This window comes from Paramisgurnus dabryanus, chromosome 3 (genome assembly GCF_030506205.2).
Source record: "Paramisgurnus dabryanus chromosome 3, PD_genome_1.1, whole genome shotgun sequence".
NCBI classification, from domain to species: domain Eukaryota; kingdom Metazoa; phylum Chordata; class Actinopteri; order Cypriniformes; family Cobitidae; genus Paramisgurnus; species Paramisgurnus dabryanus.
Genome location: NC_133339.1, coordinates 30,461,411 through 30,484,453, shown reverse-complemented (window position 1 = coordinate 30,484,453; position 23,043 = coordinate 30,461,411). Strand labels below are relative to the sequence as shown.

The 23,043-nt window shown below is 39.5% G+C and overlaps 1 protein-coding gene across 6 annotated transcripts in view; it reads left to right on the top strand.

Moving 5' to 3' along the window:
- Positions 1–23,043, top strand: part of septin9a (septin 9a) — a 72,027-nt gene that overhangs the window by 27,104 nt on the left and 21,880 nt on the right. For 4 of the 6 annotated variants that reach the window (XM_065276025.2, XM_065276062.2, XM_065276033.2 and 1 more), the window contains one exon: positions 3,841–4,521. In XM_065276025.2, coding sequence (XP_065132097.1) covers positions 3,841–4,521 — 681 coding nt within the window. Of the gene's footprint in view, positions 1–2,752; positions 2,793–3,840; positions 4,522–19,689; positions 19,800–23,043 lie in introns of those variants that run through there. The other 2 variants (XM_065276053.1, XM_065276071.2) reach the window with 2 other exon arrangements.

Below are 23,043 nucleotides of genomic sequence, written 5' to 3'. Positions count from 1 at the left end.
GCCTCTCGTAAATTCTGGTTGATATAATATAGTATACAGTTCCAAGTGCAATAACAGTTATACAGTGTTATTGCCTGGACTAAGGGAAAATGACAAAAATCTCTCTTCCTGTTTCGCAGTCATTTTTCCATTGAACCCTAATCCTGCCCAAGGGACTTTGTGTGTGTGTGTGTGGACTGCTACCAGAGTTTTGTTTGCCTCGGTCTGCCACATACATTGCACACATTGCCCTACATAGTTATGCAATGCATGTCTGTGTGCCTGGGTTTGTCCCTCAGATTCCACATTAATCCCGGAGCATGCTGCCCACAGGAAATGACATCATCAGGACGTGGCTTTAAAGAGAGCACTCCTCTGAAGATGAGTCATGAGAAAAATGGTCATACTCATTTTTGGCTCATGAGAAAAGCACACGAGTTCAAAACAACTTTATACTGTAAGCCCAAATGTACTGTATCAGATATCCAATCATAACACCAGTGTTCTTGTTCTAAAGGGAAAAACATGACTCAACTGCACGAAGAAAGGAATAAAATGAATTGGTCTCTTTTCTTTATCCAAACGCAAGGGAGGTACTATAAAACAAGATCATCTGCTTCCATCCTGTCCTGCAAACAGGGTGCCAAATCAGTTTTTCCTACGTGTTGGAAGAAACTTGATCTGTGCTTTGGGGTCGACAAGCCCTGCTGTGTTATGATAAGCATGCCACTGACATGAAAGCATGTGGTAGAAAGTTGAGGTTTATAATGACACCTATCTGAAAGAGTATTTGTCCTGAAAATCTTTTGAAACAAGAGCTTTAACTGTATATGGTGTGGACCTGACATGCATGCACAAATCACTCATGTGTCTTGGATGCAGAGTCAGAGCTTGCTTTAATAACCAGTGTCTGAAAGTGGAAAAGCCTGGGTTGGATAAAAGCACCAGAAATTGGATAAAGCGTGCCATGATTGCATGATGGCACACATAATCTCTGCTATATCTCGAAAACTTCATGGATGTCTTCTAAATCTGAGCCCTGAAATAATTAAATATAAAATTTGTCATTTTTACATCACATGAGCAGATTTGTTGCTGTTAAATCAAGTTATATGCTCCAGTGCAACTTGCAAGAAGTCATATGCTATATGTTGTCAACCATCTTGATGCACATTTATGTTCTGAAAGATTTTGGAGAATAAAAGTGACATACACTTTTAGTGTTTCTGTGTCACAGCTGGGTGTCTATCTGATCAAAAACAGCTATCGTTTATTTGGAATAAATAAAACTTTAAACATTGATTCACTCCCACACTAAACTACAATCCAGCTGTGAATTGGTTGCTTTGAGGTTTATGTGGAGAAAAAAGCAAGGCGAGCCTTTTGCATCCATGCAGCTTTTATTTACTTCCGTGACAAAAGGGTTAATCTAACTATACATACTGTATGTGACAGAAGTCCCCAGTAAATATATTATACAGTTTATTTTGGTTAATGTGTCATTGGCATCTCGTATACTCAATGAATGTTGTGCCAAATCTTCATTAATAAAAGAACAGGCCAGACTGCTGTCAGTCAACCATGTGCAAAAACAAGCATCTTGGAAATTCTCAAGTTACACATTTCCAGTATTTTGCTAGCAGCAGGTCAGAAATTAAGGGGCGTTTTCAGCACACAGCAGTGCCAACTGGCCATGCCAATCTGCAGAAGAGATGTGTGGCTTAATCGGTATACAGACCAACTGGACGAGACACCAGCCACCTGCTCTGAACTTAAAGGCATAACTCCTAAGTCTGTTCGCCATTACTATGTCCGCTTTGTTTTGTATGACTGGAGTGTCTAGAAATTTCCCGGGGATTATGACAGACAAATGTCCTGACCCACCAAACACGACTTTCGGTGTTGCCAAACCTGCAGTTTTCCTGTGGAATTGGGCTACTTTAGAATTATTGCCATGGGTTGTTTTTTGTGGAAAGATTTTGTTCATCTGCTATAAATTTTAGACAATGATGTTCTTATTTATAAATTCAGACCGTTTATAATTACTTATTTAGTGATTTATAAGAAAAAATTACATGTAATGCATAAAAGTCAGTGTTAAATATGTATGTTAGGCACAGGAGTGGCTTATTTTGAGTCTTGGCATTTGGCCTATGGTCATTGGGCTATTTTTAGGCTAGGTTTGATTGGCCAGTGGGCTGGATTTGTTACGCAGACCTGGCAACCCTGACATTTGTGTGTGTGTGTGTGTGTGCGTGCGTGCGTGTGTGTGCTCCTGTTAAGCTCCACAATGAAGATAATTGAAAAATCTGCTCTCAGTGCTGTCCAGCTCTAGTTTCAGACCTTAGCAACTTTTTCACTTTAAGTTAGGGATGAAAAATTATTTTTTTTACACACTTGCCAGTATCTCATATTTTTTTACTGCTTTAAAAGACCATGAATCATGGCGTTGTGTTATAATGTCAAATACATTTAGGAAACACCTACATTTTATTGTAAATAATGTAGAATAAGTGCATATTGGCCTAATTAAACTATTTAGAAAACATGTCTTATATATCTGACGAGCAGATTTAAATTAACTGAAAACTGGCATTAGTCAAATTAATGTATCGCAATAAGCAGCTGGGTAGGCGGTAACTACATTGCGCGCTCTTTGAAACCGCGCACACGTGCTAATGTTTCGAACTTCGTTTCCCATAAATCACAGCGCTCAACTCATTTCACTAGAAAGTCAGGAGTCACGTGACCAAGTCGCGAGCGCTCTCCAGCAGCAACTATGCTCACGAGACATCTGAAGCGCGTGAAGTCAGGTATTTCAATTACAGAAAGCTGAAAACCATGCCGATTTATGCGGACTCATCAGGTTAATCTTTCACATACCAAATCAATAATGTTTTGGTTTCGCCACTATTGCAATAACACGTCGTTCGTTACAAACGTTGTTTACATATTGAACAGGTAAGTTAGATTTGAGGCGGCATTTTTGCAGGAGTGAGACGCTGTTTTCCAAAATAAAGTAAGCAACTGAAACCCTTCACGAAGGTAACTTTCAGAAGGTTGTTAGCGAAGTGTAGCCTACTAACGTACTTACTGTACGGTGGTCAGTAAAGTTATTTGTATATGTGTGCGACTGCCGCGCAGATGAATTTGCGTATGACAAAGATTTGAGAGCACGCCTAGGAATTAAACCCTGCAACAAACATTGTTAAATTAATACAATAATATATCATAATAATATGCATTTTTAATAAGCTCGACAAGTAAGACGTTGATAGGCTGTTGACACAAAGTGGCTATATTTAAATAAATATTTTTACAAAAATAAAATTCGTATTTCAGCTTCAAATTAGCAGCCATACACATTGCTTATAGTGAGAGGACTTATGAAAGTGACTTATTAAAATAAAGGTTCTGTACTTCCTTTACAAAGGGTGTCAAAAACACACAACAATACTGTCCTGCACCCTTATAAGTGTGAGTAGGGCATAGGGAAGCTAACTTTTGATTGAAATTCGCTTTAACAACCTTACACTTTGTGCACTTGTTTACTCTCTCTGTAAAGAAATTCAATGTATTTTCTGTTGATGCTAATGCTATCACAGCTGTTTTAATTTTAACTCACTTTTTAAATAGCCTGTTCTACAAAAAAAATATTTTTATTTTGTAAATATATTACAACATTTTTGTTTTAGGGGATTGTTTGAGATTTCGAGTTTGTGGTTTGATACCCTGGAAACAAGAATGTCTGTTAGGACAAAAGCATCTGTCAATAAAATAATTATAAATGTAATGCAGGCGTCTAATCACTTGAGTTTTGAAGTTTTCTAAATTGTAATGCAAATGTATGTTTGTTTACAGCACTAAAGAGGTCATTTGAAGTGGACGAGGATGCATCCACAAACCCTTCCCCTCTCTCCCGCAGAACAACCAACCCTCTGCGCTCCTCCACCTCTTCGACAAGCAGTCGCTTTCATGACTTGACCTCCCGAAACTCTGAGTCCGCCGCCAGGCATGGTTCTGATTCCTCCTCCAACCCTCGCTCTCCAAAGTCCAGCCTTACCCGTGTGGAGTTATCATCAGGCCGCATTCCAGATACTGTTTCACGCAGGACAGAGATTTCCATTGACATCTCTTCTAAGCAAGTGGACAGCTCACCCAGTCCTGGTATCGCCCGCTTTGGCCTGAAGAGACCCGAGGTCTCGCTCCAAAGCAAAGCCACAGATGCACCCATTCACAGAAGGGCTGAGGGTAACCACAGCAGACCCCAAGAACCTCCAACACCCCCCAAGAGAGCTGACCCGCCAATATCTACAACCCGGATACCTGAGCTATCCCAGAGGAGAGCAGAACCTCCCAGCCCTCTAGAGATCTCCGCTCCATCTAGACGGCCTGAGATGCAAATTAACAGACAGCTGGACACACCTTCACCTGCCCGAGAGTCAGAGAACAGCTTCACTTCAGCAGCCAGCGTCACCCCCACCTTCAATGAATACAAAACCCCTCCATCAGTGAATGAAAACCCCAGAAGACCAACAGAGAGTAAGTCATATAGATTTTTCAATGCTTGCTTGCTTGTCTGCCAGCTGATTATATGATCTGGACCTGATGTTTATATTCTTATTAAGCGTGTTTGGAGTTGTTTCTGTTGGAATTGAGGTGTTGTGTTTTGAGAGGCAGGAACACATGAGGATTTCTTCCTTAGCACAGTTCAGGTTGAATAGTGATCAGATCGTGCTGAATCTAGCATATGATAATGAGAAAAACAGAAACTTTGCATAGGAAAGAATGTTCCTTGGAGCTCCATCAGTAAGTGAGGTCAACAAATCTGATGCTTTGTCTTAGCGCTGAATCAACACTGAGATTATCAAGATTCCTTTTAGAACAAAAAAGATTCCAACTTTCCAAATAAGACCATCTGCCCGGAGCTTTTTTTGTGATCAAGACTTTGTGTTATTGTTTTAAGGTTGCACTTTAGACTTTATTAACCTAGCATGCTCAAGCCTGTGCTGCTAGATAGAAGTTGTGTATTTTCACAAATAATTATTTTAGCACAAGAAATATAAGCATACAAATGTTGTAGTTAAAGGGCACCTATTGTCCGATTCAAATTTTTATGTTTTCACATGGACTGTAGGCAACAGTTTATTTCCTGGGATTGGTGGTGTAAAGACTGACATTATCATAATCCCCCTGCTTTGACTCATAGCCTGTAAGTTAACTCCTGTTAGCATTGCATTGTGACCAAATCTTTCAAAAATGGTAAGGAGCGTCACATTTCCGGCTGACGTCAGCGGTATTCAGGCCAATCACATTTATGGCTGTAACGATTAATCATGCAAATGCCCGTTTTCTCAATGAATGCATTGGTGAAATCCCATTACACCCAAAAGCTAGAGGGCGCTCTCGTGCAGAAACTCCATTTGTGCCACAGATGAAGTAGCATTACAGACTAGGGCTGTCACTTTTCGTTCGAAAATCGATTGCACAATCAATCGGACCAACCAAAAAAAGTTTCGAAAAAGAAAATAGGCAATGGATTTTAACCAAAAAAAGGCATTTCATTATGCCTGCCTAGTGCCGCCTATAAGTGTCGGTTACGTTTAATAAAAAATACACAGCATGTTCTCAACTTCAAGTAAGTCTATTTAAAGTTTCATTTTTGAACAGTTGTTTGAAATGGATCGAATCATTATTTAAAATAATTTTTGAATTGCCTAAATCATAAAAGCAGCCGGTTGAAGCCTGCAGTGATGTTTTTCATTTATGGCAGCAGTCCACTCTGCATATGTTTTTAGAGAATTTTGCACTGCTGTTGCTGTTTTTTATTCTGCACAAAACTTAATGACAATGAATAAGAAATATTGCTGACTTGTGCGTTTTAGGAACTCTCTTTACATTTGTCTGTTATTTGGCGTTGAAAATGGAAACGTGTTTTACATGGAAAATCGATTTTACAATCGATTCTATGAACACTTATATATTAAAAATCGAAAATGATTTTTTCACAAAAGTGACAGCCCTATTACAGACACTATTACAAAATCTGTGCATTTCAGGAAGAGAGTTAAAGGACAAGTTCGGTATTTTAGACTTAAAGCCCTGTTTTCAGATTGTTTATGGTGAAATAGAATGGTTTTGACTGAAATGTCGACATTTTCGGCTGCCCTGAGAATTTTCGCGTGTTTGTGTTTCAGCTCAGACCTCTACAATGGGTTTATAGGTGCACTGGAACAATCCTTCCTAAAATGCATTAAACTTTCGTTTACAAAGACGTGAAACTCACCGAGTGGTCAGGGGTGTTCACTGGTATGCTCACACAAAAATCGCTCCAAAAGACGCATTCCAACAGGTTTTATCGTAGTTTTTACCAGCCCCATGGACTTGTATTAGATGTCCTGTGAGGTACGGTATTACTCCGCGCCGGGAACTTTGTTTCTATTCTTGCAATTGGCAAAGGCGGATTAGCGCCACCACCTGGGCTGGAGTATTTATTATTCAAGCTCTAAGCGGAAGAATGTACGGGTGTGAGGCGTTTGGAAAAATAGGTCCACAAGTTAACAACGAATGCTAAAACAGCTGTTGGAAAGCATCTTTTGCAGCGATTTTTGTGTGAGCATATCAGTGAACACCCCTGACCACTCGGTGAGTTTCACATCTTTATAAACGAAAGTTTAATGCATTTTAGGAAGGATTGTTCCAGTGCACCATTAAACCCATTGCAGAGGTCTGAGCTGAAACACAAACACGCAAAAATTCTCAGGGCACCCGCAAATGTCGAAATTTCAGTCAAAACCATTCTATTTGACCATAAACAATCTGAAAACAGGGCTTTAAGTCTAAAATACTGAACTTGTCCTTTAAATCTGGAGCTACAGAAATGTACGGTATGTGGAAATAATGTGTTATTTGAAACGTAAACCACGTGAACACATTGTATTATACCAAATACACAATGAAATGAAATGGGTGCCCTTTAAGGTTGCCAGTTTAAAATGTCTTGCCAGTTTAAGGGCGCACTCACACTTATCCAAACTAGGCTCAGGCGCAATTGACATGGGCTCAGGCACAGAACACGCAATGTGATGTAGAGAGGAAGAGAGACGTCAATTGCCCAACCACTCACCTTCATCTGCCTCCGTAAAACCATTCTGATGCACACAGCAGGGTTACGTGAATGTGAGTTGCACACGCGACAGACCGACTAAACAATATGATGGCATGTAAGCGGGCTGTGTGTCATCGCGCACCAAACGACTCATAATAAAAAACACAGACTTAAAATTACGATGGGCTCCAGTGTTAAGAGAACGCTTTACTTTCTGCTTTGTTCAAAACAATCCTATACTAATGACAAAAGTGCACCTGGGTTCGGATCGATAAAAGTACAGTGTGACTGCGTGCTTCTGGGGAAATGGGGAGGGAAGTCGCGCTGGATCATTGTTAGGTTTGGGTAGTGTGAGTATGCCCTAAATGTTTATGGTGTGAAGTGGACTAATATTTTTCTCTGACACATTTCCTGCACAGTTCTTGTTTGGTTGTTTGCTTGAGGCTGTGCACATTCTTTTGGTGCAATTGGCCTTTTAGCTCTGACAGGATGTCATTTTCCTTTGGTTCCAGTATGAGTAGTGACTGGGACCAAAGTTTTGCGAAATGCACCTTTTCTGAATTGCCTGAAAATCCACCTCATGTGAGCGTAAAAACGATTTTGCAATAGATGGGAGTTTTGTGTTTTCACCGGCTGTATTTTTAATTTGCGATGTCAATTTGCGCAATTTAAAGGGTGACGCAAACACAGGTACTGGCTATTTTGAGTTTAGATGTGCAGCAATACTAGAGCCTAAGTCATCACGTCACTTTTATGACTAACAATAACAACCCTGAAATGAGCCAATTCAAGATGAGTAAAGTCTCACGTAGCACACCAAATAAAGAAGCATAGTTCGAAAACTTGGACACAGTAGATTAGTATCTTCTCTTGTATAGCTGTGTCTTCCTTGTTCTCTATCATTTGTTTTGCTCTCAAGGTTAACCAGTACAGTACTTATCAACCCGTATGAATTCTGGATCCAAAACTGGACGCATTTGTTTACAGCTATTTCTGCAGCATACGTTTTCCTCAATATAGGCTTGTCTGTATTGAGTGCTTTCATTACCAGACATCTGTTTCTAATATGTGTTATTGGTCCAAGGTGTTCCCCATCAGATCCCCCATAACATATGAGAGATAAATAAGACTCTAATGACTTTCCTCTCCCCTCTGGCACAGTTGTTGTGGGTGAGTTTGTGAGAAGACATCCCTGCAGTCTGCTTAGAGGGCCTGTTGTTGGTTTGCAGCACATGCACGCAGCTGGTGGGTGTGTACATACAGATCTGGAGTTCATAAAATGTACTAGAATAAAAATAGACGCAGTTTCAATTGCAGCTTTTACTTTAAGTACGGCACATTCTACTACACAGTATGCAGTATAAACGGCATGGTTAAAAATGCTTTTATGTCGTTTGCCATAGATAGCAGGAATCTGTGGACCGTGTATAAGTGTGTGGTTATGAAGTTCCAGTATGAGATAGGCCAGGAGGAGATGGAAAACCTTTTCAGGATGTGATCCAGGCAGCCTGCAGCACATTTGGGTTTAATTAATGTTCCTCCACTCGGCACTGATGCAGCAGGGCTCTGCTAACACAGCTCAGATAAGGGGAGCTAGAGAGATACTAAGCACTACCAGCCAGGCCAAATGGGTCTTTAACATGTCCATATTAGAAGAAAGAGTCAAACCTGGCTCTGTGTAGCGCCACTTTCCTTAAAGTGTAGGATGCCTGAGAAAAAAACTTTACTGTTTCATTTTGAAGTTTGACCTTTAAGATTTGATGAAGAGGCTTTACTAACCAGTAAGTGGTATTGTGGTTTCGACCAGTGTTACTCATAAAAAGGAAATCACATTACAGTATTTGTTTTCCCAAAAGTGACTACTTGATGACCTGAAATTGACTTTGTTTCAAAGGAAAGTTCAGCTTTCACAGTGAGGTAAGCAGAATGACACATTTACCAGGTGACTGTGTGTCTGTTTCTGCAAGATTGATTTCTTTAGATATTGTTTGTGGGAACTATTTTCAATTCTTAGTTTCAAACCACTTAAAATACATTAAGTTGTACGAATATTATTTTCTTAGGAGTGCACCGATAAATGCAGATATACATTAGTAATACGTGGCTGATAACTATTCTTAATCACACAGCCGATAATATTCACAGCTATTTCATGTACTACGGCTTTTGATCAGTAAGTCCTTATCGATCTGAAATCACTGTTAGTTTGACTCGTTTATAACATGCATTTGAAAAAGCAACAATCATCAAATCATTATACATATTCTTTATTAGTATCCTTAAGCCATTTCCTGGAGCTGCGCGTCATAGCTGCGTGTGTATAGTTACTCGTCTGCCATGCACATTAAGTTTCTGCACGAGAGCGCCCCCTGGCTTTTGGATGAAGCTGCATTTCACAGTAATTCATTGAGAAGCATAGCAAGCATCATCGGCCGATATATCGGTGCACCCCTAATTTTTTTTTCTTTTTGAAAACCTGTTTCTTTTTATTGAAGAGTTCAGTAACCATGCTTAATGTTAGGGCTGTGTATTGGCGAGAATCTCCCGGTACGATACATATCACAATACAGGGGTTGCAATGCAATATGTTGCGTTATGTAAAGCAGGGTGGTATATTAGACCATTTCTTATTCTGGAACATTGTGATCCAGTGCATCATCGAGCCATGATTTTAGGCCAGCCCAAAAAATCCTAAACCCAAAAAAGGCCGAAAACTCCACAATTCAGTACTTCACAGTTTAACATGTTTTAACTAGGCCCGTCACAATAGCTACTTTTCATAGGTCGGTTAATTGCCCCAGACATAATGACGATAGCCGATAGTATTGTTTTTTAAGACCATTTTATGTCACTGATTAGATATGACAATAAAATAGCATACTAATGCGAGTACATCCTTTCTTAGAACACAACTTTTGATTTTTAAGAATATTAAGATAAAAAATATGAAATATTAATATGAAATTGGAGTGTAAGAAAAATAATCATATTCTAAATATTTAAAACATAAATAAATAAATATGATAAAATATGCATTTCAATTTTAAACAGCTAATAGTGATTCTTCAGTATTATAAATCCCAGCTTCTCAGGGTTAATTGCTTTAAGCCTGGTGCACACTGTGAGATTTCAGCCACGATGTAGCTGTCTGGGACCAATTTTGAAATCTTAAAAGATTCCTGGAATCCTAGGCTAAAATCTGCCGTCTGTGATTGCTAGTTTGACATGTTCACAGACAGCCGATTAATGACCATTGCGATCAAAATTATCCTCCCACAAAATTTTGACCGTGTCAGAAAGTTTGAGACACAATCCTGCTGTGTGACATCTCCCTACGACAACCGGCAGATCAAGAACCAATAGAAGCACAGAACCCCACACTTGTGGAGTTATGGAGAGATAGAGTGTTTGTACAACTTGTCATCGCCACTGTATCATGATAGGATAAAAAATGAAGCAGCCTGAATAGAAATCGCACTGGAAATACAAATGCCAGGTACTCGTCTTCTTTGTTTTTTTTCTCTTTATGCTCGAGACAAGTCATGATTCAAATGACAATAGATGTTGTTTCAGTTTGCTAGCCTTCCCTGTGTTTGCCCAGCCGTTGTCAAAACGATGACGTAAAACTAAGGACATCATATTCACTTTTCATTCGATAAGTCGGTATAGTTATTATCGCGACATGCCTAGTTTTAACAATGCATTTCTAATATTTATAATGCGTTTAGAAACAATGACTTTAATATTCAAAAAATCATTGTTCCTTTACTTAAAGGCTATAGAGATTTATATTGCATGTGCATGTGTTTTTTTTTTTCTTACAAAACCTTGAGGCTTATGAAAAATGCCTGTAGGGACTGCCACTTGTCATGCCGATTTTCTTTTAAATGAGGTGTGACCTGTGATTAGACCCAGGCCACCCTTACAAACATCTGGATTTGTTCCAGTGATCCAGAACCATCAGCCAGCTAACATTTGGGAATTGGATTTGCATATTGTAATTGGCATTTAAAAATATTGTTTATGATATACAAGATGTCTGGAACATTTCATGCAGCTGCATATTTATAACCGGGAGAATCACTTAGCTTTTTTGTTTTATTTGTTTATTTCCTAATGCAATTCCATCTATGGCTATATTCATGGCAAGAACCAGTTAATCCACACACAAGTTAATCTATACACAAGTTTATCCAAACACAAGTTAATATTCAGTCCACAGAAGTTGGGGAAGGACAATTTGACATCTCCAATCCACCTAACCTGCAGGTCTTTTGACTATGGGAGGACATGGGGAACATGCAAACTCACAGAAATGCCCCCTAAACCACCCAAGGCATTTACTTTATTGCTGTGAGACAACATTGCTACCAATTGAGCGACTGTGTCAAGCATTTTTAAGTCTATTCATAATGTATTTTCAATGAAAGGGCACATATTTACAAAAAACTGGTTGGCTTTGTTTTCTTCAGCAGGCAGTGATCTGAAACTCAGTTCATATTCTTACACAAACACCCAGTCGTATGCACATTCGCGCTGGCTTCCTTCCCGTGCCATCAGCTGTGACTGCTTGACCTTGCTCTATTTCCTTTGGACTCAACATGGTAGTAGACGGTGCAGAACGGCTCCCTGCATTTGCAGAAACCTTTTAACTTTGCTCATGGGTGTGTTTAAACTGTGACGATTGTTTCCATTGAGATAGGGAGAGGAGGAGAAAAGGTGGCACATTTGGGTCATCACTACCAGGCTTATCTCTGTTGCCTGATACGGTGATGATGAATAGAGAAATCAGTTTGATTGAAGCAAGGTAAATAACTGCTTCCTTACTTTTACTTTAATGATTCAGACATTGTTCAGCTCTTAAGAGTGACCTCCATTCTGACTTCAGGAAGTAATCCATGCAACACATACCCATATTGGTTTATAAGAGTTTGCCCTTGAAATGTCATGCTAATAATATGATGTGATATTTAAAATATAGGCTTAATAAATTGATTGACATCCTTTCATAAATCTGTTGACCATTTTATAAGCTGTCTGAGAGTTAAAGAACCGCTCATTATGGTGTTTGTTTGTTTTTTTATTTATGAGTATAGTTAAGTAACCATCGGATATGAACGTTTAAGTTATCTAGGCTACCATCAGTGAATGGATTTGATCCAAAAGACAATAACATAATTTGAAGGTAACTAGATCCTGAGGTTTGTGGCTGTTGCCCTTGTGTATAATAGCACTTTACATCAAATGGCAATTGGTTCTTAAACTAGTTTATTAATGTCAACTCTTCTCTTAATCTAGTTTAATGTCAGAGAATTAGTTATCATGGGTTGAAGAATTGTAAACTAGTGAGATAAGTGGAATTATTTTTACTGTGTTTGGCAAACACATTTTTCTCCGGAGAGGCCCACGAATGTCAGTGATGGGAGGATTGAAAACTTTCCTTTTTTTATTGTTGTTGTTTCTTTTCTAGTGTGAGAAGTTTCCGATGGAAACGAGAGAGGGGGGGCGGTGATGCTGGGGTTACACTGATCATTGATGCAGAGGTTGCTGTCATGCTTTGCCAGGTGATCAGTCTATGACCACATCTGTGCTTTTAGATAAAGAACCAGCGCTGGCCAAGCCTCTGTGTGTCATTTTCAATTTGGATAAATCATTTACCCTGAGTGAAAAACCAGCCTCTTCTCTTCTGCTCCCAGAAAATCTGGAGAAATGCATTTAAAATAAAAGGTTTCTTTCGATATGATCTGATGCTTGAAACGTTCTTATGCTGGCTTGATTGATCTCATTTGGAGGTTTGCCACATAAGCACATTTTCCAATAGGGACACACAAACACACATAGATTGGAGAGCTGAGTTGGCTTTCATGAGTATTACTCAGGCCTAAACTATTTCTGTGAATTGTTTCCTCCATCTATGCTGCTTTTACGTTTGTGAAAAGCCTGTATTTTTCAGTTTCTTCTGATCAGAAGATAGTTCAGACTTGCTTGAAGCCCATACTAGATACAGAAATTCAGAAGTCTCAGGAAAGGGGGCGATTTTTAAGATCAAGAGCTACTTTCGTCTGTGACAGGAAGTCAGAAATACAGGATGTGGTTTTGATGACCATAGTTTGTGTGCTTACATTTCCTCTCACAAGTCATTTCAGGTTTAATCCCTATTAAACAATATGACAGCTGCTGTGCTATCAGAGGACCTGTCTGTGTTTCTTTCTGCAGTTGCTTTAATTGCCAGTAGGGGTCACTGTTTTACACGTACAGTTTTGTCACTTCTTCAGCTAAAAATATTAGGTCATATTTCTTCAGATTAAACTTTGTCATATAGATCACTTTGTACTTGCTTTTGAAGAATATTATGATATGATGTAACAATATTTAAAGTAATGCTTTATTATATTCGGATGCTCTGCATTTATATGTAATCATGTGACCATCTGCATTTTCTTGCAAACACATTTGCAGATGTGCTGCTGGCTTCAGTATGGACACTGCTGGGACTTAACCTGTCAAGTGCAGCCAATAAAGCTAAATGGGTGATGTGGATTGCAGATGTCTGATTCTCCACTTTTTGATTCTGGGTTATAGGTTTAGATCTAGTCTCACTAGAGATACAAATATCATTGAAGGGTAGATAAGCGAGATATGGATCACCTTAACAGTACTTATCGTGGGAGATATCTGTAGGATTAAGGTCAATGTGTGCAAGATAGCATTTATGCCTTTTGCAGATGTTTTTTATTTGCACTATTGAATGCAATATTTTTCCGTTATATTTTATTAACAGTATTTGTGTTTCTTGGGATCTAACCCATGACCTTTGCTTGGTACACAGTGCTCTAGTCATTACAACACATGATCTGTTTACGTTACATGATGCAAAAAAAAACTCTTGTGGTGGAATTTAAATTTTGGGAATGAAATATTTCAAATATTAACTTCCATTGTAACTTCCACTGTGCTTAGCTTTTGCCCCGTCTCGCAGTAGCTACAGGCTCCGTTGTAATTGACTTTACTGTGGTCGTTTTGAAATGCTAATAGCAGGGGTTTATTTATCTTTGGTCGCTCCCCCTCGTTTCACACAAACCATCGAGGTTTACACAGTTTTGTAGCATGCCGAATCTATATGTGTGTTCGGTCAGTTGTTCTTTGATTTGAATGGGTCACTTTCCCACAGAATGGGTTGATGTTAAGTTCAGTGAATTTTTGCTTGGCCTAAAATATTCATTTCATTTACGCGGGGCACAGTGCCTTTTGATCGCTATACAAATACAAAGTAAAATTGAAGGAAATAACAATAAAATGAAAACAAAACACATCAAACAACATGAACCATGTAAGGTATCACTTAAAACGCAACTAGCCACTTCTTGAAAGCTAATGCAAAAGTTTGTACAGGGATGTCATCTCATCTCCTGAGGTCTTGTAGATCGAGCAGGTTTCTGAGTGAATCAGCTCTTGTTGTCACCTCCTTAGGCACTTCATATGCTGAAGCAAACAAAAGAGCTGTGGTGCCATGAGGAAGTGACTGGTGCTTTCTCATCTGTATGAAGCCCACTAAAGTGCTGAGCGCATGGTGACAAACAGGCCTTTCTGTGTTTTCTCAAACTGCCTCTTCACTGTGACTCTACATTCACACAGCACTGGAGAGCAGACGCCCACTGAGGTTTGCTCCTCAATGTTTGTGTCCTGTGTAAAAGGTTAAAGAAATGATGGCATTAGTTTGTTTTGGAGATTTTATTTCGGTGGTGTGTTGCAACTAGAATACTCGTGTGGAAATTTTTGTGATTTGTTTATGTAACATTTGGCAGAATATCATCAAGCTTCAAGGAAAAATGCAGTAACGTACTTGTATGACTTAGTTCTTTGAAATACGAAAAAAACTAGTGTTACTGTTTACATGTTTTTAGATGACAAGAATTGTGTGCAAACTTAGTCCATGAGTGTCACCTTTTATTTTCGTTCTAAAATAACATTTGTATGAGTTAACCAGTACCACACAATACATAAGTCATATGAATCACTTATAGTACTATTTGTGTTCATCTGGGAAGACTATCTTGTTGGACAAATGCGTGTGATAAACATTTGTTAAACACATAGCTTATTTTTTGTAATTAATCCAAAAGTCTATGAATGTGCTTTTTGGCAAGGCAACCAGTGTCCGCTAACTTCCAGGTTGGCCTGCAAAAATATGTCATCGCTGCAGCACACTATTGTCTGCACAGTAAAATGTTTTAGTAAAAAATTATACAGGTTTTAGAATGACATGGCTGGGAGTAAATGATAAAACAAAGATTTGGGGAGGACTGTCCCTTCAACACAAAGCAAAGTCTGAAGTCTCTTCAAGACTTTTTTTCCCTTGAGTTCTTGGCTGTCCTGCTCACTTTGTCTTGCCAGGGATATTAAAGAAGTCATCAAACAACCGCACAAGCTCAGTGTGTATTTAGAAAGCTGTGCCAGCGGCCTCTTGTCCTTTCATTGTCAGTATGTCTGGCGGTTGGCCCTGGCTCTGCTTGGTTGCGGCGTGAGAGGGTTCCTCTACAACTGTGATTTGTGCAACTCACCCTTTTACGAACCCCAAGATTCCTGTTTCTCCCACTTGGCCATTGCGATTTTGACTGTGAATGAGCATGTACAGCTGGGTCCCCTCTGCTGCTGTGTCAGGATCAGAGGGCCCTCTGTGCCAGCTCCACACTATGGGTCAGGCGGCCACAACTGGCACAATTTGTGACGACAGCTTGTGGGCATATCATATCTCATGGCTCGGAAAGGCTCTGGGGGAATAATGATATCTGTTCTTATCTGTCTGTCTGCATGTTTTTGAGGGGATAAACCCAATCCCAGCAGTGCGGGCCAAGCTGTTGATCAGTCAAATTAGCGCTGGATGTGAGTATGGGGGTCATCGTGCAGTCAGAAGGATGTGGAGACAAGAGGTTGTAAAGCGATACCCTTGCTATTTGTTTTGAAGAATGTTGAGTGATAAGTCATCTGATAGCTCTTGCAACATATGTCAAGAATAATGGCTGTGAATGCTGTGGCCTGCTGTGACGTGCCAGCTTGCAGATGAATTCCCAGCAGTCTTTGACTTCCTGTAAAAAAATGCATTTTTTACAGTAAAGGCATCGATTTTAAGTTGGGAGGCAGCCAGGTGTGATTTACTGATATTTCAGGTTGACTGGTTCATATAATTCTTTTCAGATTTGATGGTATATGTAAAATCATATGAATTCTTATACTAAATGTAAAATACATGATTTGCTAAATGAAACTTTTTTTTTTTTACAGTATTATTGTTGAGTAGATCAGAGGCTCATCTAATTCATGTGATCTTTGCAAAAGTGCAGTCCTGTTGAGAAACTTGGGAGCAAGAATGGAATTCAGAACTCTTAAAAAAAATCACATTATGATGTATGTGACCCTGGACAAAAAAAGTCATATGGGTCAATTCTGAGTAAATAAGCATATTACTAATGAACAGCTTTGTTTTAGCACGGTCTGCTGGCTTACCACTGTAATGACAATAAAGAGAGTAGATGAAAATGAAAGCGGATATTTAAAGCTTTAAATAGATACCAAATTTGAGTGGGTATTTCCCAAAAAACGAAGGTGTAGGTGAGTTTCTGTAGGTGAGTTTCTGTTTTGTTCGCAATTTTTGCTGCATTCACTCACAAAAATAAAGTCTTGATATATTTACAATATGAAATTTGCAAAATATGGGACATAAATCTCTACTTAAAGGTATAGCCGTAGTTTTTGAAAAGAACCGCAACTCTACTTTAAAAAAAAAATGCACATGCGCATCACACTACCGGCTCCATAGAGGGAATGCCTATTAAACGTTTGCACTAGAGAGCATGCACGAGCCTAGTTCTTCTCTTCACTCTGTTTACAAGTTGCTGTCGGCATGTTTTCAGTGTCTGTGCGGTTTGTGACTTGTGCCAGGGCTAGCATCGCTAATCTTCGCTTACATCAACTTTTACTAGCAGTGATTTTAAATTGATTTCTCCAAATAGCATGCCAAACTTTACCTGCTGAGTAGAAACCTCGCGTGGGAAGCCCAACCTGTGCTTTTAGCGCACGCCAGCATGTGAAATATTTTCCCAAAAACACTTTCTCTCTTGGGACCCTCAGACATTTTGAAAAAACCCGATGAGAATGCAAGCTTCAATGAATGGCTGAAACTGTAGACCACTACACATATAAACCTGAAAGTGCGCATGTGCAGAAAGCGAACCTAGGCACGAGCGAGCACATACGACGGCCTTACGTCAACATTGACAACTGGGATGACCAATTGTCTTGATGATCCACCCCGAAAAAGAAAATCTTCTGCCAGACCTAATGATTTTTGCTATAAAATACAAATTATAATTTTGACCCATACAGTGCATCGTTGGCTATTGCATGAATAAATATTCCCATGCGACTTACGACTGGTTTCGTGGTCCTTACATATCATCATTGTCATGAAAAAAACTCACACCATCATTGGTTTGTGATTGTAGTCATTCTGGCCATTCCTAAAGGCAATTGCATAAGTCATAAAGCTTAAATCCCTGCAGGTCTAGTTATCTAATGCAAAGCGGTTCATAGTTATTCAAGCCTGTTTGACTTCTTATAAAGTAATAAGCTCTTTGTTTACCCTGCGGTTTAAATAGGAAAAATATAAATTAACCACTGGGACCTTGATATGAGTTTGCAATCTCTGCCAAATCATGATCTAATAACAAACCGATTCAAACTTTAGATTGCTTCATATGGACTGGAGTCCCATTGCAACAAAGATGTGGGAAATGCAAATAGATGGCAATTATTGCAGCAGATGGATGTAATTTTATGTGTGCGATTTGTGTAGAGTTAGGCTTGCTAATAATGTTGTGATGAGGCAAGCTATAGCTGCTCGAGAGTGATTGTGTTTCTGAATTGCCGTCCAAACCCCACAAGCATAAATGTAATTGTTTTTCAAATACTAGATCTAAAAAAGAAAAACCAAATTGGCCTTTTGTTACAGTGTGGCTTCATTCAAATGTGTTTCATATACTTGCTATTAAACATGCTTTTTATGTTGAAAGCCACTGAGGTTTTGTGCGCTCTGTGACACTCTCACATTGTATTACACACTCACACAACCATGCAAGTTGTGACCGTTATAAAAGTGAAGCTTCGAGACGAATGGTTTGCATTAGTTTCACAGAGGAATAAATCAGCCCTGCTTTTTCAGCACAAAGGGCGAAAGGGGAAACAAAGATGGCGTAGCTCCATTGTTTATCTGCTGTGAGGGCTCCTCGCATAGAAACAAATGTCTTCCATCCTCCCCGTCCCCCCTCCAGATCTCTCCTGTCTTTCTCACATCTGCTTGCAGAGGTTTCCAGAGACTAAATTTGGAGCACGGTCAAAGACCGCGTGTAGATGATGGTGGCCACACTCGCTGAACTGATTGACTTTAGTCAGCGCTGAAGGAAAAACTTAAACACACAAGCTCTGTTTTGCTGTTATCACTGTTGAGATACATGAGACATCTGATTACTGTAAAAACCGCAAGATCGCCTGCTGGCTCTTTAATAGACGATCCGATCTCGCTGGGTTTCTGCAAAAAAGCATCTGGGAAAACTTTAGTGCCTCTTAACCCAAGGAAACAGTCATTTCCATTCTGAGGGAAAAATGCTCTTCCAATTAGGTAAATGCCTATGTTGTCCTAACCACAGGTTTGAACATTTTATCTAGTATGTGGCCTTTTAAACATAGTTTCACAAGCACTTCAGAGGAAAAGCGGAAAAGGAGCCCCCCGGAAATGAGGGATTTGCCCCTGAGAGAACTGGAACACTGAGTTTGGAATTGTTGTAAACCCAGAAGGATTTATTTTCACTATGTGCTAGTAAAACCCGCCGTTAAAACCGAACCCCCTCCCCCTGTGGTGGCTGAAGAAAAGGATGTTTCTGTGTCATGGCACACATTTGAAATGACCACAATCATTTTCCTAACTCTCCCTTAAATGTGCGACTCAAGTACAGCTGAGACTGAGTGTGAAACAGACAACCACAGCAATGTTTCAGACCTAAATTAAACCTGACAGATGAACTCATTAACAGCTATGATGCAGTTTTTGTTTTTAAACCCTTTGTGAGAAACCGTTTTAACCAAAGCATGCATTGATTTCCCCGCAACTTTTGGTAATGTAAACATTTTAATGCTTTGTAAGTGGTTTCTAAGCCTCTAAAATTTCAAATAATTACACGCTTATCAAAATACACACAGGGATGTTCTTACAAATCAGCATCTCAAATTTTGCAGTAGTTTTTAATGCAACCACATGTCTGTTCAATCACCGGACTGATTTGGTTTCTTCCTGAATAATTGCGATCCCGCAAATTCTTGCAGTTGGAAGAACAACAGCTCGGCTCAGGTAATTCATACCTCATAAATCATTGGTGCTGGACAGTCTCAACTTTAAGCTCGGTCTGTTTTCTCTCACTTCAAGCTTGGGGAGAGATAGAAAGCCTGCCCCTAAGCTTTGTGCGTGTGCTTTGTCAGGCCTCCTGCTTTCTCTCTCTCTTTTTCTCTCTTTTTCTTTTGGCCATCTCTTTTTTTCACTGGAGTTAGAGAGGGGTGTGGTGAGTGTCACATGACACTTTGTGGGCGGAGTCAGAGAGAAGCCTAGAGATTCCAGCTGAGGCTCACACTGGAGGTTTGAGGCTGAGCAGGGACGAGCAGGAGGGTAGGTCAACACACATTTCCTCTTTCTCTTCCTCTGTTTTTCTTTCTCTGTCACTTTATATCTACCACTGTTTAGGTTTTGTATTGCTGTTTGATGCCATTTTTCTTTTTTACAAGCTTGTTCGTGAAGCAACAATGTAGAAAGTAGTATCGAGCAATGAAAGTTTGGCTTCTCTCTCTCTCTCTCTGTGTGTGTGTATTGGTGTGTCTGTTAATACATGTGCCTGCATATGTATGATTTTTCCATGTTCACACTCCGTCTGTTTTCCATGTTAGAGCTTCAGGGATGTTAAATCTGGGAAGTTCTGAGCAAGGGAGATTTATTGGGTCTGTAAGCATCTGTGAGTTTGCAAAGGGGGCGTGTTTGGCCTTTCCGCTCCTCTTTTTCATCTCTCACTCCCTGTCTGCACCTTCTTCCTTGGCCTTGTAATTAAACTGTGCAGGTTACAGGGCTGTGTGAGACCCAGACTCTCATTGGTGTAATTTCACCCTTCTTGGCCCCCCCATCCACCTTTTCCTGGATGTTCTCTGTGCTATGGGCTTTAGGGTAAATTTCGTGAAGTCTATGTCTGACTTTATTCCCAAGACCATTAGTATTAAACAAGAAATTGTAAATGAAGAATTTGAATGGTGAAATATTGTGCTCAGTTATTGATAAAATCAATTATACGTAATTTTAATGTTTTCTTTGTGATTGAAAATAGATTAAAATTAAAAAAATTTGCTTGTCATGTTGATTTTTTTAGTGTAGTAACTTACTCCGCATGTGCCATATAGGTGCCTGCCCACATCCTGTAGCACACATTTCTCTTCCTCTTTGTCCTGGTTATGCCGGTTGTCCATTCATTTGGATCAGCATTTTCCTTTGCTAGCTGCCCATGACCCTTTTGCAAACTGCAAGCATTGACAGAGTTAACGTTTAATCCTTGTTGTCAACGGATTTGATATCCATCCACTTTAACCAGGTCACGGCTTAGTGATGAATTCACTAAGGGTAGAATTGTATTAAGTCTCATTGTAGGTGGCCATTTGGAGCATCTCAAAGTCACATTGAAAGTCACAAACAAAATGAAGCTGCTTTTCCTGTCTTCCACAGTTTCCTAGCACATTTTGTCCTTTAACTCCAGAGATCTCCTGGGACGATCTTGTTTTGATGAGTCATTTCATACTGCTTAGTGCTCTATGCATTTTCTCTCTTAACCCCACAGCAGCAGACCTCTGAGGGTTTCAGCCCACTTCTACTCAAAACTGCACATACTAGTGCTTTAGATGGAGTCTTGAGGGAAGGAAACCTTCTCCATAATTGGCTTTTTTTTGGGAATATTCATGCTGTTTGTTATTATTCTTCAGTGAGGCTGAATGTGTTGGTTTGGCAACGGCTCTGAGGTGTCATGAACACCTGCCCTGCATATGAGGTTAACGTATTCCTGAACCAGACTTTGCTGTGTCTGTCCCCAAACCTGTGTGACTTGTGTTGATTTGCATTGCAAAGTATTTAAGAGCATCTGGGTTTAACGGAAGGGAGGGATATAAAAGTCACAACTTGGGCATTTGTGAACTCATTCAGTTTGTAAGGATCTTGCTCCTGTCAGCATGCAAAATCAGTTTGTCTTTATCTTAGGTGTGCAAAGTCTTAAATAAACTTTTAGTTTTCATACAGGCTAAATTCTGGTATGTGCTTGCTTTAAAGTCAATGTTTTATTTAATGTAGCAGTATATAATCATAAGATCCTTTGCAAGTATGAATCGGACACTTCAAGATGTTATTCATATTTGAAGAATGAAATCACTACATAGCTCACTGTTAAAGTCTATCTATTGAACTGATTCTAATGAAGTAATTTGGGTCATTTTAAATTTCCCTTTAGGCGAGAGGAATTTGATCTCATGTGATTTTGTTTTTGCCTTGATTTCCACCGGACGAGTTTTTTTCTGCATGTTGTAGACTAGAGGGTCTTCGTTTCACCTTGAGGTCAGATTTAGGAATCTTCGAACTGCCCGTTTGTAATTCCAAAGATACACTTTAACCTCACTGGACTACTGTTAGCTCATTTGTTAGGAATGCCATGAACTCATTTTCAAATGCTGTATCACTCAAACTATGCTGTGCAGGTGGCTCATGTATGCGTAGTTGACTAGTGGAGGGAATCAAATGACTTCATTTCTAGTAAAAGCTTTTTGGCAGAAGATGCATTTATAGTTTTGATGGTCAATCACATTTGCAATAACCAACATAAATGTCATTGAGTTTATTATCTAGGTTGCTTATTTTTGTTTCTGTTTCTTTAAACATGAAACTTGATCAGCAGAATGTTTTGAAATGTTTCCTGTTCCATCTGAATGAACTAATGGATGTTTTCACACTATCTTTATCACCCAGTTCGTTCTTTGCCAGTTTGCGATTATGATATCCTTTACTTCCACACTTATTTCCATTGTGCATATGACACCATCTGCTTGTACAACCCCGAGCAACAGGTCAGTCAACCCATCAGTTTAACACCCTGTGTTTGTGTAGATTAAACATCAATTTCCCAACTGCATTGAACTTCTCTCTGCGGGAGTCTATGAGTTTGCTCATTCCCACTTTCTCCCTTTGTCCCTGTCCTCGCTTTGTCATTTTGTGTTTGTTTGCTCCCTTTGCCACTTGTTTGTAATATGTTTGTAGTTTGCCAGAGCTTAATCATAAACTTTCTTATAATTGTATGCATGTTGTTGTAAAGTGCATTTCCCCAGGCTTAAAGGGACACCATGAAACTTTTGGCCACTAGGGGGTGCTAGACACGTATTTTTCACTTCTAGCGCCCCTAGAGCCCACAAGCGCCGCAGCACTGTCGCAAAGGAAAGGAACTGGCCAACCTTAAAACTAAACTAAAAACTAAACATTTAAAATGCTAAACGATCAACATTTTGAGACAACAGGGAGAAACGCAGTCATGTTACAACTTTCTGATGAGGAACTCGTCGTGGCAGAAGCCATTTCTCAATCTGAAGGTTGCAGCCTCCGGATGTCGTATTTCTAATACGTCATCAAGACTGTCTTATTTCACAATATTAACAATTACAAAGTTGACTATTATACTTAGTTAATCGTAAATTGTTGCAGTATGCTTATGACTTGCGAATGTAATGCTCAGTTTACCTTAATAACCCAGGCTTGATGACGTGTGCAGCCTGCATATTTGACCTCCGGGGGCTGCAGCCTTCCAATTCAGAAACGACCAGACGTATTTCCTTGCCTTTTT